Source organism: Corticium candelabrum, chromosome 2 (genome assembly GCF_963422355.1).
Source record: "Corticium candelabrum chromosome 2, ooCorCand1.1, whole genome shotgun sequence".
Classification (NCBI taxonomy): domain Eukaryota; kingdom Metazoa; phylum Porifera; class Homoscleromorpha; order Homosclerophorida; family Plakinidae; genus Corticium; species Corticium candelabrum.
The window spans coordinates 5290909-5310908 of record NC_085086.1 but is presented as its reverse complement, the minus strand read 5'-3'; the positions used below and the strand labels follow the sequence as shown (position 1 = coordinate 5310908).

General features: G+C 40.8%; 2 protein-coding genes across 2 annotated transcripts in view; both read right to left on the bottom strand.

Moving 5' to 3' along the window:
* LOC134176354 (RAC-beta serine/threonine-protein kinase A-like) overlaps positions 1 to 2490 on the bottom strand; it is an 8190-nt gene extending 5700 nt beyond the window's left edge. Inside the window, exon 1 of the mRNA XM_062643025.1 lies at positions 2347 to 2490. Within this exon, the coding sequence (XP_062499009.1) occupies positions 2347 to 2490 (144 nt within the window). The remainder of the gene's footprint in view (positions 1 to 2346) is intronic.
* Positions 2491 to 12917: 10427 nt separating this feature from the next.
* Positions 12918 to 20000, bottom strand: part of LOC134176353 (GA-binding protein subunit beta-2-like) — a 12841-nt gene continuing 5758 nt past the window's right edge. The window contains exons 7-11 of the mRNA XM_062643024.1: positions 19906 to 19948; positions 18011 to 18084; positions 16598 to 17243; positions 16197 to 16519; positions 12918 to 13385 (exon numbers count right to left, since the gene is read on the bottom strand). Coding sequence (XP_062499008.1) covers positions 12918 to 13385; positions 16197 to 16519; positions 16598 to 17243; positions 18011 to 18084; positions 19906 to 19948 — 1554 coding nt within the window. The remainder of the gene's footprint in view (positions 13386 to 16196; positions 16520 to 16597; positions 17244 to 18010; positions 18085 to 19905; positions 19949 to 20000) is intronic.

Below are 20000 nucleotides of genomic sequence, written 5' to 3'. Positions count from 1 at the left end.
GAAGAAACAAATTTTCCATTACCAGTAGCAGTTGATATAGACTTCACAAACACAGACACTCTCACAATACAATTAATTAGATTAGAGCGCCATTATCTGAAATCTCCATAACTTACTATTACAGTTAAATGATGTATTGTAAGCCGTTAGAGCAGAAAAATACGGGAGACTGGTTGTGAGGTAGCCGGATGTCTACTGCATCGTTTAACCTTTGGCATTCCCTGTCTCGTGAGAGACAAGGGCTCGGATAATTAGTGCACTTGTGTCAATGTAGCTCTTAGGCATGTATTAAATTTAATGTTATAATTTCCATGTCACGGGTTTTATTTATAAAACTTTTGCAAGTTTGTCGTGCATTAAATTTTACATATTTGATAATGATTAAAAAGTTTTCTAGAGTTCTTTTAATTACGGCACATAAATTATTTCAAATTTAATTAGTGTGCAGTAAACATGTAACGTTGTTGCAAGCACATAATAGCACACACTACAATTTGTAGGATATCCTACCACATGTACCAACTTCTCCAATACTCGTAAATTCACAAAACCGTAAGTAAAGCTTGATTGACGGGAATTCTAAACAGCTACTGGATTGCCCGTTACGTTGAAATGAAGATGTGCAGTGTCGCCCGCGTACGTGACAGGTGAACAACGCAGTGGCGTAAGGTGTTCACTAAAAGTACCGTGGATGTAATTATGAGTAAGCAAAACTCTACCTCGCTTGCCAGACTGTAAACAGATTTGCAAAAGTCACGGCCACAGAAAGTTCAACTCCTACACTGAACGAAGGCGCTTTAGATTTCCATCCTTACGTCTGTGCAACGGCGCTCCCGATACTGAATTGTTTGGGCGAACAATACGGATGAGCATCATTTGGTGCCATTGTATATCCACGATAGTATGTTTGTTACATTCTTCACTAGCATATTGAACGCTGAAGTATGACCTATCGAAAGCAAAACAGCCGTACTCAAAGCTATGTCTGTAGACGACTGCGTCCAGCACTGCAGGGACGTAAAAAAGAATTGTGTGCGCTAGCAGTAGTGGCGTGTTCAGTGAATGCGGATACAGAGTTTGGCTGAAGGGGAAGGAGGGCAAGCGACTACATGCAGGCATGACGTCAACAACTTTATGAAGTAAACATACTTAAGAGTGAGAAACGCAGATTTAATCGTCATTCACTGTTTCTCTACAAGCTGCCATCCAGTTAATTTAAATAAAAAACTTTTACTGCAGTACAAAGAAGCAGTCAGGATAAAAAATAGTCGTACTATCTACTATGCCCTGCTCTAGTTGCAAATTACTAGATACATATTTACTTCGGATGGGGTCCTTCCCAACACTTAGAGAAGTTGACAACTCGATACTCTGCTAACCATAGTAATTAAATATTTTAGTATTGCTGCGAACACTTACTAAACCTTACGATTGCGAACTGAAATATTATACTTTGCCAGAGCAATCGTGGACAAGCATGTGCAACCAATGTCCCACTCCAAATCCACCAATGATTTCTGTGTAAACAATTTGTCTGCTGACTGCTGTACGTTTAGGTGGTATAGTAAAAATCATTCTAACAAGGCTACTCTAACAAAACCTAAACAATTCCAATAGAGATTTATAGAAATAACATCTGCCCGTTTGATGTTATTCTCATCTAACGCTTCTGGGTCAATTTTGATGATAGACCTAAATGTGTCTTTGAGTGATTCGCTTATTAGTGTCCAAGAAGATTTCGATGAGAAAACAGCGCGTGAATGTAGCTGGCCTGTAGCTCATTGCATTAGCTCTGTCGTTCTCTGTCTAGATCAATAGTACTAATAAATTCAATGTCACGAGGTATAGTGTTTCAGGGACTTACATTGTCAACAAGTATCACATTCTAAGTTGCTAGACTATATATCTACAGAGTTCAAGACTTATATTTAGACTAAAGTGATTCAAAATTTTATAATTCTTTATTAGGTGTGAGATTAAAATCCAAATCCAAACATTTAACTAAGAGCTAAAAGTAGAAAAATTTACTGAAATTGTAAATTGTTCGAAATGTAAAGAGAAAAGTTGATACAAACTTGGATTGTGCACATAACAATATTTCTATCAAGTCACTTGACAAAAGTCTACTAAATACGCAGTGAACTTACAGTTACTAAGTATACAATGCCATGCTCAATAAACTAAAACCTTTATAGTCTACAGTTCTCTGACAAATGAAATAGCAAAATGCAACAGGATAATTGCTGCTAGTAAGTTTACACATTTGCCCAACATGCATATGAAGGTAAGTAAGAAAAAAGAAATGAATGCTTCAAAGACACGACAAACTTATCAGATGGACTAAACAAGAGTGACATCAGCTATTCCATCCATCTTTCCCTTTGCCATTCTCTTAGAAGGACATGCTTTATATTCGTCTGTCTCACGAATACTACCAATAACATGACGAGCTTCTGCTGCAGTTGGTCGAGTGACAGGATCATCTCCCATCAAGTGTTTGGATACTGAACGGATATCTATATGACGGATAAGTAAAACTTGATCCATCCTTTGCATAGGCGAAGGAAGCCTCTGCTGAGTGGGGGGGCACAACGGTTTGTCAGGCCATAGAAATCCAAGAACACTGCTAACTCTATGCCTTAGGGTTAGGGTTAGGGTTAGGGTTACCCTAACCCTAAGATAACGGAGAGCATTTTGTGGGGGCACGTGCCCCCACGGCCCCCCCAGTTCCGTCGCCACTGCTTTGTTCGCGATCTGTAAAACCAGCCGTGAAAAGCTCACATGTAGTCACTCCCATACTGTACATGTCCGTAGCCTTGCTTTTGGTAAAGTTGGAACATCAAATCTCTCAGGAGGTGTGCACTGTGAACTGAGCAGGCCGACCGACAGGAAAGCATCTTGAAAACGAGCGGCTCCTAGATTACCCAGTTTTCTCTCATTGTTGGTGCTACCAGGATGTTCCTTGGACAAATGTCACCGTGGATAATTTCCCTAGGTGCTATAAGAGGGCAACAAAGTAAATCAAAAAACAGCCATTAAAAAATCAAAATTTTTAAATACGTTAATTAGTATCGTCACTTGTAAATATCTATATCTATTCACAATGTCATTGGTACTAGTATCCTCGAATTAGTGCTCGAGTGACGTCGTGCATGGCTATTCAACTTACACTTATTATCAGGTATTTGTAAGTCAACGGTACCGAATGACTCTTTGAGACGGCTTTGTGCTAACATTGCTGAGAGTACAGACGTCATCCAGATAGACGAGGATGTGGTGTCGGGATTAAAATCATATATAGTGACAAAATGCTGATTAGTCAAGCCAAAAGGAGCATGACCTGGAGGATAACGCTTGTGAACTCCAACTTTAGATAGAATAATCGCACATATACCTCTACAAATAAACACTAAAAGGCTTACGATTGGAGATGTTGGGAAATGAGGATGAAAGCTCTTTTAGAAGATGGCTTCATCTAATTAAATTGATGGCGCCATTTTTCAAAATTACCCAGTCTGCGATTATAAAGACAGTGCTATGTGATGGTAAAGGAAATTTAGACCACTCTTAAATACACTATTTCGGTTCAGTGCACGAAACAAGCACGTAACCTATCTTTCAAAAGGTCCCGGATAATACCAAGACGCAAAACTTCAAGGAAATGATCGGTAGTCTTGACAATATTCCTGTTATTAAATTTCAATGCTCACGCTTGTTACTTGCATTGCCATGGCAAGATTTCACGACAAGGACCCCTTTAGGTGCTCGACGTTCTCTTCCCGACGTAAGAACGTTCACCTACAGGTACTTGCCGCAGTACCTATGCTGCCATCACAGCATAAAGTACTGTGGCAAGTGCCTTCCAAAAATCGGCCTAAACTTGAGGTTGGTTGAGTAAGTTGTTCAACACATGAAAGACCTAATGCAATACAGAGGCATTTGCAGTCTTGAACACACAACCTTATCTTGGCTTCATCTACAATTTCGTGTAATCATTTAAGCGGCAAGCTCAGGTGAGACAACTGTGTATTGCATGTATGGTCTAGCCTCACCCCAGACACAGTGGATTGCAGCCCCGGATGCGCTGCCATCACCATTAAGTTTGGTCTGGTACTGGTCAGCGCTAACCATGTCACTAGGGACACGATTAGTGTCAGTTACAAGTGTACTTTGTCGGCGTAATAGATTTCAGGAAACGACTGTCGCGTGGAATGTTCGCTAATTAGCGTGCAGTACTTAGGCAGCAGTTCAATGCATTGCAATCAAGGCATATGACGCATTGCAGCTTCAACTGAGAACCTGTGTAATGATGCACTGCAAGTGCCATTTCTAATCTGCCATTTCCCCACGCTACGCTCTCTAACGTAGCTGCGCATGAAATCTCTTACTAACGCTTGACAACGACCTAAAATCGCAATATCGACAAGTACAGAAGCTAGAACAACGTCAAAGTCCAATCGAGAGCTCAGTTCCTAGCTAACTAATAACATTAGTATGACACGCGCTGAAGTCACATTCTTACTTCCGCCCAGAAAGGCGGTACCAGACTAGACGTAGTGGTGAGGGAAGCGCATCCGGGGCTGCAATCGACACTGTGTCTGGGGCGAGGCTATGAGTGGTCTGAGATTTCAAAATACTGTTGGATTCTGATATATTATATTTTATATTTGAAGTATCCTTCTGCTAAATATTACAGCTCCTTTAAATTTTGCTATATAAATTAACATACCACATCTGACGCAAGCAATACTTTTTAAAATTGTTTAGCTAGGTTATGCAGGACTAGAGTAACTTTTGCAAATGTTATTGCTTGATACACTGGGGGTACTGGCTGAAACAGTAATGTGAGAATTGTAGTATTGTTTATCGATTTCAACTAGCCACTTGACTACTACGAAGATACATCGAAAATACTACTAGACAGCTATTGCGTCAAATTATAAGCAAATACCGTTTGTTTAAAATCAATTAATTTTTATATTTTAGTCCTTCGCATGCAGATACACTTACTCGTAGTAAACTTGTTTATGTTCAGGCAATGATATGAGTCTCGTTGATATTGTTAGTTATCCAGTCGGTGACATTCTTGTTGTTGTAGATGTTTGTAGGGTCCGTGAATCCACCACTAAGGACTTGGAACAATCGCCATTGACCATTTTGGACTCTACATGCAGTTGCCGCCCAATTGGCTTCTGTATGATCTGTATCTGCTACTTTGACATTTGGTGCATTCAACATTAGCTTTCTTACATATCCGTTACGAACATCAGTTTTGAATCCCAAGCAGCGATGGCCTGTAATGGTGTCACTAGGAGACGCCAATAGTATTGGTTCAGTAAGACATTTTCTATTACTGTTATTTGATTTCGTCATCTTCACTAGCGCCATGTCGTATGCTACACCTTGCCGGTTAGACAGAGGCTGCCACTGTGGATGTAAAACAACGGATTTTGCTCTAGAGGACTTCTTCATCTGTCGAGCATTGCTGACTCCCAAGCTGATTACCAGATGTCTTGGTGTGCGTGTGTACTGACTAACACAGCGAGCCGACGTCAGAAGCCAGGAGTCATGAATTACAACAGCATCGCACATGGTCTGGCAAACTTGACGATCCCAAATGAAGGCATACCATCGCATCTCCGTGCAGTTGACAATATCACGAGTCCTGTTTTGAGCGGAAGCAACAGGTCTACAGGAAATTGGCTTGAGTTTTGTTTTGTTAGTTATGGCATTTGTTGTAACAGAACTGAGAGTAGGTTTGCTTACATTTTTAAAGCAAGGATTGTTAGAAAGATGGCTAAGATACTCTCTTTCCCATTCCTAGAAAAGAAATACGAAAAGTATATCTCATGTGACACTGACATACACCAGCTACAGTTAGACGTTACCTTTATACTAAACATTCCGGGACTGTTTAGATTCCAAATGCTTCCAACTCGATTGGTTTGATTCATAAAGACAATCACGTCGTCTCCAAGCTTGGTGTGTTTATGTATAACTTGACATATCCTGTCGACTTGGCTAACGTTTATTTTTATTCTGGACTGTTTCATAATTCCATTCAAGTTGCAAATCACTTGTGCTGCATACATTTTGTCATCTTTGTGAATGTCTCCATAAATCTTTGTGATTCTGACTTTTGTAATAAGTTGAGCCTGGCTAATCTGTTCTTTGTTGGAACGAATGGAAGGAAGGAGACCCGAAAATCTGTCTGGATTTGTATCAAATGGTGAGAAGCTCGAGCAACTTGAGGAGAGACGTGGCTGAGTTGACATTGACAGCACAAGGATCGGACACAGTAGTTTTTGATTCATGAATACTGCTTTGATTTGGAAATGCCAGAACTGATTGCAAGAGCAGTGTCGACTGGCTATATGTCCTATGGCAATTGTGTAGGAGGAGGCAGTGTATACGTCAGTGGATATCCGTTTATTAATACCACTTTCAATGGCAATGTGCTACAGCCACACTTGATCTGTAATGACGTCTTTTTGCCCACGACCGGATAGCAATGTGAACTTGCGACAATCATTTTAGATCTACTAGTCATGCAATTAAATGCGACGTAGTCTATACGAAACCTTCAAGTGTGTTACTGCGGTCGACACCAATGGCTCTCGTGCGTCAGCAACTGCAAAAGTCTAACGTCCTTTCTAGAAATAAAGTTTCCTCTGCGGTCACAACCAGAAGTGAACAACTAACGCACAACCATAGAACGTACTGAGTTCCGCTGTATTTAATTACGCCCGCCCCTCATTTGTAGTTGTACAAGTACTATCCACTAGAGATAAGCAAAGATATGCTATGTCCGTAGAAATCATGAGATAGAGTGTTGAGCGATACGTATTTAGGCCACTCCCTAAAACCAGACTTGACTTGTATTCTGGAACAGACTTATCCGTAGCTGTGCCAAGCTTAGCTATAAATTTCTCTCTCTATGAAGCGGCATTTATTAGACGGTCAATTCTGACCACAAGATTTGAGACTTGTACCTTTCCAGCAAAATTAGCGGGTCTTTGAATACAATTGCGGATTCTGTGGCAATTTCCAATTACAATACGAGCTGTCTAAATCGGAAAGCGGGGGTGTTCGGCTATTGTCACAGCAAAAGCACGACTTTATTGCTCTCTTGATGTCTGCACACGGCAAGTCGTCCATCAGCGCGGACATCATCGTTTTGCCTGTTATCTAACGTACCTTACCGGTTGTTTTTGCTCTCATTCGGCAATGCATCAGTGGTCTCAAGAACAGAAACACACTGTTTCGTAATTAATTTAGTATGGGAGCTAAAAGACAATACATATACGTCAAAGTATTAAGGTATCGCGCGGGGGAGGGCACTTAGCCAGTGTCCTAGCTGCAGCCACTGACTCATACAACAACAGTCATATTTGTTATAGGTCACTCCAGGCATTGAAACTCCAATTTACTATAAGCATGTTTAACTTGTTCGAAAATTTCGAGGCGATGATTTGTATCATAATTTGCAGACGCTATGATTCGGAAAACAATAGTTCATTGTGACGTTAATGCTTGCCAAAATTAGTTGCGTAGGTGGTGTTAATATGGTTGTGTCGATATGGTAAGTGTCCATATGGGTACGTGTCGTAGTAGAGCGTGGAAAGCTGCGGACGTCCTCGTTGTAATATGAGATGTTTATATCTCTGTGTCAAACCCAGTGTGTGGGCGAAGAAGATGCTGTGACGTATGGCGTTCGGACACTTAGGCGGTTGTGGTCCACAGGAACCTTTCCTAGTATACAATAGACAAACCACTGCATTGTTCCTTATTTATAGAGTCGACAGCCTGTCATCTACTTGAATTCAATTATATTCATTATATTACATTATGACCTCCCTTGTGATCACTAGCCCAGTACCCTAAAAATACGATTGTGGTACATATATTTCATTGTCTGCAAACTTTGATAATTATTAGATAATTAATTAATGAAATGACAAAAGAAATATTAACTAAACAAGTGGTGAAATACAGTCGGATGAGTGCCAAAATTTATTAAGCTAGTCAAGCGGGCTTGCTCAAAGTTTAGATCTCTTTGGTGTAATTCTGCCACGAAGTAAACGTATCTGTTAACGTCATCGAACAGTAACGCTATTGCAACCACAACCACAGTCCCTTGCACTGACGCGCATGTGCAATGCGATTCGCTCGCCCTGGTTCCGATAAATTATATGTAGATGAATCCTTCCACACCCTCCGGTAGGGTCCAGCTAGGCACACGCTAGATACGTCACAAGCTATTCGGAGAGTATAAAAATTTAATTTGAGTAATTAATAGTCTTATTCATACAGTACACTAAAAGAACATGCAAGAGAAAGATTGACATTAGCGATCGAGTACCGCATGTACAGATCGAGAGTACCAAGCAAAACCCAATATTAAAATTAATGATTTATCATCACAACTCTAGGTAGGTTTTGATTAGCTACAGAGTAAAACACGACACGTAGTGAGTATTGGTAGCAGCCCATTCTATTTGCTGTAAAGTTTGTAAAAAAGAAGAAACAAAGGAAACAATTACTTCCATTACCAGTAGCACTCTCACAATACAATTATTAATAAAATTAGGTTAGAGCACGATCATCTGAAATCTCCATAACTTACTATTACCGTTAGATGCTGTATTGTAAGCAGTTATAGTAGAAAAATACGGGAGACTGGTGGTGCGGTAGCCGGATGTCTACTGCATCGTTTAACAGTTGGCATTCCATGTCTTGTGACAGACAAAGTGCCCGGATAATTAGTGCACTTGTGTCAATGTAGCTCTTATACATGACATAAATTTTGTTATAACGAGCTCCAATGCCCGGCTTCGCCCGGGTAATAGTTTAATCGCACAAATTATTGATTTACAGACACTGTTTGCTATTAATAACAGACAGACAGGACAGACAGACAGACAGACAGACAGACAGACAGGTCGCCTCTATAGGTAGAGATTACAGCAGAAATTATCTAATAATGCGTTTGATGGTTGGAGAAGTAGAGGGGGTGTAGCCAGGTCCCGTACAGTTTGTATAGAGAGATCTTTGTAGATTTCCAAACTCTCTGCGGTACAGTAATGGTTATCATCCCTGTGCAAAAAAATTCCAATAGTAGACTGTAATGTTTTGGCGCAGTAGACTGTAATGTTTTGTCAGTAATCGTTTGCTGTCACTAATTATTCGTGGTGTAAGTGCTTTTACTGTTGTAGTAGCAGCCAGACAGAATTCTCGTTCATAGTTATATCCCGTTCAATTGCCGTTTCCAAAAATCCCGTTGATTGGATTAGCGATTGGTTGAAGCAATTTCGTCTTGGACGTTGCTGCCGTTGCGGAGAACAGGTGTATCGAACCTGACATCTATAATTTTGACGTGAATCCCGTAACGTGCAAGTTACGTGCAATACCTACCCGGATAATCCGTTCCCCGTATATAACGAATGCCGTCTCTCACCATTTCGACAATCCCGTTGAACGTCGTCTCTTCGAAGACGTTGCTGGCGTTTCGGAAAACAGGTGCATTAAACACGGCGGCTCCTCGACGGTCTTAGACTGGCAAACGACTGTGAGCGTATTTTTCAAGACCCGGATATCAGCAAAATATCTTCCGTTTCCCAGCGTCGCCCGCAATAAACGATACGCTCAGCGCGTACCGTCCGACGTCGGGAACGGGCAGTCTGAATTCGGTGGAGATACGATGCGTCGTTCAAGAGATATTCGCGCGTGAACGGAAGCGAGTACGATCGGCGGAAAATCGCGTCGTCGTGGGAGAAGTCAGGAAGACGAAAACAATCTTACTTTCGACCCAAATGAATTCGGCGTGCGCGAGCCAAATTTGGCCCAGATCGGACTCGCCGTTTTGAGAAACGCTTCAGCAGACGGACAGACAGACAGACAGACAGACAGACAGACAGACAGACAGACAGACAGACAGACAGACAGACAGACAGACAGACAGACAGACAGACAGACAGACAGACACCTCTGCTTTATATATATAGATTTTCATGTCACGAGTTTTATTTGGGAAACGTTTGTAAGTTTGTCGTGCATTAATTTTCACATATTTGATAACAGTTACCAGTTTCTTAGTGTTCTTTTAATTACGGCACGTAAATTATTTCATACTGTCATTAGTATGCAGTAAAACATGTAACGTTGTTACAAGCACATAATAGTACACACTACAATTTGTAGGATATCCTACCACATGTACCAACTCCTCCAATACTCGTAAAGTTACAGGACCGTAAGTATGGCTTGATTGACGGGACTTCTAAACTAGTATTGGATTGCCAGTCAGGGCCGGATCCAGAGGGGGAGTTCAAGGAGTTGAAACCCTCTCTTTTCCAATAGGCGTGGTTCAATACTTTCATATAATTTCATTAGAAAAGAGAAAATTAGTAATGTTATATATAACTGCTAGCGGTGAACCCGCTCTTTCAAAAAATTCCTGGTTTCGGCGCTGCCAGTTATGTCGAAATGAAGACGTGCAATGTTGCCCGCGTACGTGACAGGTGAACAACGCAGTGGCGTAAAGAGGTGTTCACTAAAGTAAAGTGGATGTCATCATGAATAAGCAAATCTCTACCTCGCTTGCCACACCGTAAACAGATTTACAAATGTCACAGCCACAGAAAGTTTCAAATCCTACCCTGAACGAAGGAGCTTTAGCCTCTCATCCTTACGTCGGTGCTGCGGCGCTCCGGTTCCTGAATTGTTTGGACGGACAATACTAAAGAGCGTTAGTTGGTGCCATTGTATACCCACGAAAAGGCCATTCTTCGATAGCATGTTTGCTATAATCTTCACTAGCATGTTGAACGCTGAAGTATGACCTATCAAAGCAAAACAGTCGTACACAAAGCTTTGCCCGAACACGACTGCGTCCAGCACTGCAAAGACCTAAAAAAGGAATTGCGTGCGCTAGCAGGAGTGGCCTGTTCGGCGGTTGCGGATACAGAGTTTGGCTGAAGGGGAGTGCAAGCGACTACATGCTGGCATGACGTCAACAACTTTATGACGTCAACATACTTAAGAGTGAAAAACGTAGATGTAATCGTCATTCACTGTTTCTCTACAAGCTGCCATCCAGTTAATTAAATTACAAGAAAACTTTCACCGCAGTACAAAGAAGCAATCAGGAGAAAACCAATAGGCGTACTAGCTACTATGCTCAGCCCTAGCAGCAAATTACTAGATACATATTTATCTCGGATGGTGTCGTTCCCAACACCTATAGAAGTTGACAACTTGATACTGTGCTAACCATATTAATTAGATATTTTAGTATTGCTGCGAAGACTTACCGAGCCAGGGCAATTGTGGGCGAGCATGTGCACCTAATGTCCCAATGTAAATCCACCAATGATTTCAGTAGCTGTAAACATTTTGTCTGCTGAATGCCGTACATTTTGGTGGTATAGTAAGAGTCATTCCAACAAGGATACACTACCAAAACCTAACAATTCCAATACAGATTCCATAAAAATAACATCTGGTCGTTTGGGCATGCTGCGCAAGCGCAATTGTCTCCAATTTCTTCCTGTTGTTTCAGTGAAAACGCCTTTTATCACACACAGTCGGCTCAGCCGATCTCTTCACTTTCTTGTTTAGCAGAAAATACTTTCAGAAATATATTCTACTAAGGTATGTTGCAGTTACTTGCGTTTGCGCAAGAATTATAATTGTACGCTGCTGGGTCTGTTTTTGTGGTAGACCTAGACATGTCTTTGAGTGATTCGCTTACAAGTGTCCAAGAAGACATCGGTGAGAAAACATTGCGCGTGAATGTAGCTGGCGAGTATCTCATTGCATTTGCTCTGTCTTTCGTTCTCTGTCTAGATCAATTGTATTAAAGTTCATTCAAACAATAGGTGCAGTGTGGGAAAATTACCAGATCTTGGTATCCCAGGCACTTACAAAAATAGAAATGATACCTCTGGAACGCACGTGAGGAGGTGGAGACATTGGTGCATTCTAACAGGCAGAATGATGCTCAAGTACGTTGGAACGAGCAGCTTCCGGAATATTACATATGCAAACTCCACCCCAGTCGGACATGGCCCATCCTATTCTAGTTAAAGAGTAGATGTAATCACCTTAATTGCATTCCTTAGAAGACATTAGACAGTCAATTAGTTCTCAGTGACGGCTCCAGAGTCACAAGCGAAGTCAATTCAGAGCTTTAGAAGACATCCGCAGCTACTTTTGTCAGTAGTATTTCTGCAGCTGTTCTAGAATTCCATCACAAGCTTTTAATGAGTGTTTACATTGCGTTTAGCAGACGTCATTGAAGTAGTTACACTAATTCAATTTCTTATTTTCCCCACTAGACAGCCCAAACTGACGAAGTCCAAACCCGCAATTCCCACACTAAAACTATTGTTCGAATGGACTTTAATTAGTTCATTGTCACGAGGCATAGTGTTTCAGGGACTTACATTGTCAACCAGTATCACATTGTAAGTTGCTAGACTATATATGTAGAGAGTTCAAGACTTGTGTTTAGACTAAAGTAATTCAGCATTTTTAAATTCGTCCCTAGGTGTGAAATGAAAATACAAATCCAAACATTTAACTAAGAGGTAAAAGTAGAAAAATTTACTGAAATTGTAAATTGTTCGAAATATAAAAAGTAAATACAAACTCGGATTGCGCACATAACAATCTTTCTATCATGTCACTTAACAAAAGTCTACTAAATACGCAAGGAACTTACAGTTACGAAGTATACAATGCCATGCTCAATAAACTAAAACCTTTATAGTCTAGAGTTCTCTGACAAATGAAATAGCAAAATGCAACAGGATAATTGCTGCTAGTAAGTTTACATATTTTACCAACATACATATAAAGTTAAGTAAGAAAAAAGAAATGAATGCTTCAAAGACACGGCAAACTTATCAGATGGACTAAACAAGAGTGACATCAGCTATTCCATCCATCTTTCCCTTTACCATTCTCTTAGAAGGACAAGCTTTATATTCGTCTGTCTCACGAATACGATCAATAACATGACGGGCTTCTGCTGCTGTTGGTCGAGTGACAGGATTATCTCTCATCAAATGTTTGCATACTGAACGGACATCTATTTGACGGATGAGTAAAACTTGATCCATCCTTTGTTCACGATCCGGAAAAGCAGCCGTGAAAAGCTCACATATAGTCACCCCCATACTATACATGTCCGTAGCCTTGCTTTTTGGTAAAGTTGGAACATCAAATCTCTCAGGAGGTGTGTACTGTGGACTGAGCAGGCCGACCGACAGGGAAACATCTTGAAAACGAGCGGCTCCTAGATCACCTAGTTTTGCTCTCATTGTTGGTGTTACCAGGATGTTCCTTGGACAGATGTCACCGTGGAGAATTTCCCTAGGTTGCTATAAGAGGGCAACAAAGTAATAAAAAACGGCCAATAATAAAAATCAAAAATGTTGTAATACATTAATTAGTATCGTCACTTGTAAATCTGTATATCTATTCACAATGCCATTAGTACTAGTATCCTCCAATTGGTCCTTGAGTGACGTCGTGCACGACTATTCGACTTACACTTATTATCAGCTATTTGTAAGTCAACGGTACAGAATGACGCTTTGAGGCAGCTTAGTGCTAGCAAACATTGCTGAGAGTACAGACGTCATCCAGATAGGCGATGATGTAATGTCGGGATTAGAATCATGTATAGTGACAAAATGGTGATTAGTCAAGCAAAAAGGAGCATGGCCTAGAGGATAACGCTTATGAACTCCAACTTTCGATGGAATAATCGCACATATACCTCTACAAAGAAACACTAAAAGGCTAACGATTGGAGATGTTGGGAAATGAGGATAAAAGTTCTTTTCGAAAATGGCTTCATTTAATTAAATTGATGGCGGGAAATTACCCAGTCTGCGATTCTAAAGACAGCGCTATGTGATGGTAAAGGAAATCTGGACCGCGCCTTAGTGAGACACACCGTGTTCAATGCAGTGCAAGAAACAACCACCTAGCCCATCTTTCAAAAGTATCCGAATACTACAAAGGCGAAAACATCAGCGAAAACGCTCGTTTGTCTTGACATCGATTGTCTTGACATTATATCTGTTATCGAATGTGAATTTCACGCTGGCTATTTTCATTGCCATGGCTAGATTTCACGACAAGGACACCTATAGGGGTCCGACGTTCTCTTCTCGACGTAATAACGTTCAGCTACAGGTACAACAGAGTAAATGTGGTTGTAAATCGTTGTACAATTTGCTAGAGTCCTTGTACAACGTTTACTGACTGAAATACAAGGAACAATGAGTGCAGGTATGCGTTTGGCAAAGCTCAAAAGCCTAAGTCACGCTTACTACCATCTGCCCCGCCTGCTTTGTCACAAGAGCTGATCCGAGTCGACGAAACTCGTATTTCATGCAACCAATAGACACCCTCACAAACAAAGGTTTGGTGCTGCTCTTACAAAGTGAAAAGAAAAACATCAATGCAATAGCATGAAGAAAACAAATTGCCTTCTAGCGGTGCAGATAACTGCAAAGGAGGTTCAAAAGTTGGCTGCCGACCAGCAAGGTGCAAAACCATCTAGACAAAAATCGTCTTGCCTGTACCTTAAACGGCAATTAGTCGCCTCCAAAACTATCAACGCACACCTGAAGGACTGAGGATTCATTGAAAAGCGCCCGTACTTCGTAGTGAATGTACTTACCACACACCGTGCATTTCAAGATCAACCATTTCTGCCCGTTTCATCATCGTTTCCAGTGCAAAAGAAATCATGAGACCAACGCAAACTGCTGTTAGCAATTGACTTGGATACACTGCATCCTGAGCTGATCGATCCAGGTAGCTGGTCATCTCGTCTCCTGGGACGAAAATCACGAAATGAGGAGGCATGGCGGTGACAGCATCAAAGCGGGTTCAATTCCGTCCCTCTCCTACGAAAAGTCGTCCTCTGTTGTATTCTATCTATCGTTGAACTTATGCTCCAAACCCTCTTTTCGCTACACGTTGCGACAATGGAAAAGAAAAAACTCTGATGGCTACAAAAATTATCAGTAAAGTAGTTGACATATCAAGCACTCGAATACGGGACATTGTAACAGGGGATACAGATAATCCGGGTCTGGCTTTGAAAGATAACTCATAGGCTGTATCCGTAGACTGATGAGACAAAAGTGTATTTTAACATTCTTGTTTGCATGGATACAAATTGCTCTAGCAATAATACTACGAAGATACTCTCCGATTGCAGTAAGACGAACGTCTCGTTTTGCATTGATAGGGCGTTCAACTGTGCAGATGACACCAATCTTGTAATTGAGGCTGGCAGAGCACCACTAGCATTGATTAAACAAGCAAAGTGGAAGAGTTTAGCGACAAGATAGTTCTCAATCACGGACAAAAACTTCTCAAAGCGCCATCCTGATGCACAGCTATGGGATCTCGTGAATAATGACATATGGCATAAAGCTGTATTTCTTTGATAAGCTAATTCAATGTGTGGGCGGAGTAAATTCCATATTTGGCAAAGTTAGGTGTTTGGACGTCAACTTTTGTACAGTGTTATAAGTTGGAGTGCTAAACCGGTGCTATTCATTATACGGGTAGCTCGGATAGTTCTCTGCATCTCACAATTGAAGAGTAGCTGATTTTCCATCAGTAGCTTCCTTGCTTCCCACTTCTAGAGACAGAGTTGTCATTGTTCATACGCGGAAATCAAAAAGACAATATTAGTTGGTTGTTAGGGTTTTCTCTCATCTTTTCCAAGAGATTTGGACCAGAAGTTTTGAACAATGACCTGATCGAAGGATTTTATCTTTCGTACAGTTATTGGTTCTCTAGTCTTAATAATGTTTTCAATAGCTATCACTTGGGTGAGAAGGCTCGCTGAAGTTTCTGGGTTGCTAAGATCGCCAATTCAATAATCGTTTGTCTGCCTGATAAACAGACAGACAGATAAACAGACAAAAAACCGCCAGCCAACCAGGCAACTATACTAATATACAAAACTAACAAGCTGACTATCTGTCAAACTGACTGCTTATCTGTCTGAGTATTTGTTTGTTGATGTAACCTAGCAGTCATATAAACAGTTCAATGTTCTCCTGATTTTGTCATATAATTGCTGAATATATATATATATATATATATATATATATATATATATAATTTAAGTTAAATCTTTTCCTATTGACTGTTCTTACCATCGAATGAATGTAGTCAAGTCCACACAAAGAATCATATGTCATGTCAACTGTCTCTCGTAATGTGAGAGACGCAACATCTCCTTGACATGCATCAATCACCCCAGACATGGAGCCACTGTGCAATTCCATGACAATCCAAGCTCTCTTTCTTTCTACCTCCAGAGTGACACCACAAACAGTCGCAATGTTTGGATGATGTATCTTCCATGCTACAGATGCTTCTTGTTGTACAAGTTGGACGTTGCGTTGAACAGCTGCCAAATCTTCATACAAACTTTTGACAGCAACAGGACATCCACGCCAATATCCAACACATACAGCTAAATCAAAAACTCTTTACTACAAATCACACTACAAGATAAAGTGTAGCAAAAATATGTCAGTATTGTGCAACTCACCTCCATATGATCCACGTCCTAGTTCTGTATTTGTCAACTGAATATCACATGAGGGAATATTGAGTACTTCGTTCCGCTGTCTTTGCTTGTATCGTTCAATGGCTGCATCAGCATCTGCCAGCAGTTCTTCAATGTTAGACTTTTCTCTTCGTTTTTCTATCAGTAGTCGCTGGAGGTTATCCTTCTCTTCAATTAGTTGCTGAATATGTTGCTGAGCTTCATCGAGATCCTTCTGAAGATTGTGTTTGTCTTCAAGCACTCGTTCTAACACTTGCCTCAGTTCTACTTTCTCTCTTTTCTCTTTAGCAACTGAATCTTCTCTTTGCAGTTGCTCATTTCTCAATAGTCGTTGTAGTTCTGTGTTCTGTTGTCTCACTTCAACTATTTGTTGGTCTTGTTCTCGTAGTCTTCGCCGTAGCTCTTCTTTCTCCCTTCTCTCTTGAGTAACAGCATGTTGCCTTCGCAGTTGCTCGTCCCTCAGCGATTTCTCTATATCAGCGTTTCGTTGCTTCAATTCTCTATTTTGTCTATCTTTCGCTGAACCGTCCTGTGTCAGTTGCTCTATCCGTTGCATCAACTGCTTGACTAACTGTTCATCTCCCTTTCCACTCTCATGTTTGAGTGATTGTCGTACAGGTGTAGTAGTCTGTGACATAAAGAAAACATTCTTGCAACCATGAGATGTGTAAAGGACACTATTATATAAGTATTTACATTGTAGAAAATACTAATAAAACATTTATACACAAAAAATCAAGAGGTGGTTAATAGAAGATAAGCAAGCAGTTTGTAATATATCAATAATCAATTATTTGTATATCAAGAAAATGCTACAAAATGGTAACGTAGGTGCTACAACTGTGTCTTGATCAATGAGTACAATTTGACGGTCTTTATGAAATCGATAAAAACCACTAACGTGCTGAACCCTCGGCTTAAGTTACACGCATGCACTTCATTGAAGTATCTGGCAGAAAGTAACACAGCCCCGAAAGCACCGGTTTTCCCAATCTTGCACGTAATTAATTAAGACACGGCGCGTGCGACAGAACCAAATCTTCAAAAGTGCGTTCATCCACATTAAATCTAATTAGTTAGACCCGATGAAGAGCGTGAAAGAGGCTGAATACAATGAGTGGACGTGGGATGGTCATCATCGAATAGCTTTTGAATACCTCTGGAAAGCATGAAAATCATACCACATTCACTGGCACGTTAACTGCCACCAGCGACAGCACTGAGCGAATGCGCTACATTGCAATTGTTCGGCAGTCCACGAAGGCATCACTGTAACCTTCATGCACGTTTTGAGCAATAATTTGTCTGAGAAACGCACAACACTACTAACTACAGAAAGGTATAAGTCTCTGCTGCAAATGCCTAAAGTTTAAGACACAAACACAACTGACTGACTCTTACTCCTTCATTTGTTGCTGTGGAAAGATGAACCGATGTTGTCTTTGCTGATGAGCCCATACGACCTGAATCTAAAACATTTTTATTATATTAACGATCATAACCAAAAATACTGCGTATTTTGAGTGTTCTAAGTTTGTCAAATGATATGGCTAATAGTCTCGACCCAGTCTCTCTCCATTCCGCCCTCGTTCCCCAGACTCTCCTTATCGGCGCAGAGAGACTGGTTTCAGACCACATACAGTCGTCACTAAATGCTGCTATTAGTGCGCACTGTGTGCCAGCTGCCTTACGTACATTTCCACTAACCTCAAACTTCCAGATCAGAGAGCGCGCGAACTCTAGTCTTGAAAAGAACGGTACTAAAATGATTTCAGAAATAGCCTTCTAAGCCAATCAGCGTCTTAGAACCTCAATCATGATTGTAAATTCTAATTGGTTTTGCACTTATTGGTTATGCTAAGTGCACCAATACTGATTGCGCGTGTGTGAAATCCTCGTGTGAGGCTAAGTGCCGTGACGAAGACTCTGGTGCACGCACACATCTTAGCCTTAGTTTCAGCACCAGTTCTTCAATCTTTCCAGCTTGCGGTGAGAAGACACGCACAGGAGTGTCGCTAGACCGTCATCTTTGACAACTGGTCGAGTGTAGTCTATCTAGTCGAGCGGTTAAACTATCTAACGGTCTGCCGAAGACTCAAAGAGTCTTCGTTTCCATGCCGTCCACCAAGATATCGCCGTAAACACAACAGACGTCTCTTCTCCGTTCTTGAGATCTCATGGCATTTACAAATGATGTGTTATTCTAGGTAAAACGAACCTACGCTGTTAGACTACCATTTAGCATAGATTTTCATAAGTACGTCAGAAATCATTTTAGTATCGTTGTGGTCCAGACTAGAGATCGCGCTCTTCGCGTGCTCTCTTGTCTGGAAGTTCGAGGCTACATTTCCAAATGCCTTGTAACCGCCTTGCTGCATTTGGTTGCAAAGGCGTAGCGCACAAACACTTCACAAATTGCCAGGAGAACGTTTTTACTGCTTTCTGCTCCTATAGATTCACACTGATCTAGGAGGTACCGCGGATTTTGAACGAGAGGTTTGTATTTTGTCAGACGATCTGGTCGTCGTATGCGTCGTTTACGCTACGAGTTTGGCTTCAAGAGCTTCCGAATCCGATGCAAATTGGGTTTAAACAAGAAACCGCTGAGACACAGTTCATGTGTTAAAATGTAATGCGTGCTTGTCTTTGACAACGTACGGGATGGTTGGATGCTTGGTTGACATCTTGCATAAATTATCGGCTCCCGGAACCACTTTATTGGAACAACATACCTCTGATAACTTCCCGCGTCTGCTACAGATCGGTAAGGAGGTGTAATAATGGGGAGCACTTAGTGCATTTAGTGACGCCAGAGGGCAGTCTGAAACCAGTCTCTCTGCGCCGAGGATTGATAATCCGGGAAATGAGGGTGGAGAGAGACTGTGTCGAGTCTATATAGATAAGTATGGCAACACTAAATGCTCATCAACACACAGACACATAACAAAATTAATCATAAAATGTACGACAGTGTTGTTTAACGTAGCAACAATTGTCAAATGATTTGCCGTGAATTGATATCAATTTCTTTATGGCTATATAATACAATTAGTTATATATACAATATTAAAGTATCAGTTATGCAAAAACAGTAGTCAGTGGTCACTAGTGTCAACATGCATTTTCTCTCATACTATACTTCAAGTTGGAAGATTAATCACAAATAAATTCAGAATTTATAATACAAATGATAACTGCCAGTTTCAATAATACGCAAACCATAAAGAACTTAATGAGAAAAAGGTAAATATAAAATATGATTTGTAATCATCATTGATCTTATGACTTACTGCCGAAAGGCGGTATTGATGATGAAGTTAGTGGTTGAATGATCTGCAGACATCACATAAAATTAACGAAAAATATATCACCCAAATCGTACGCA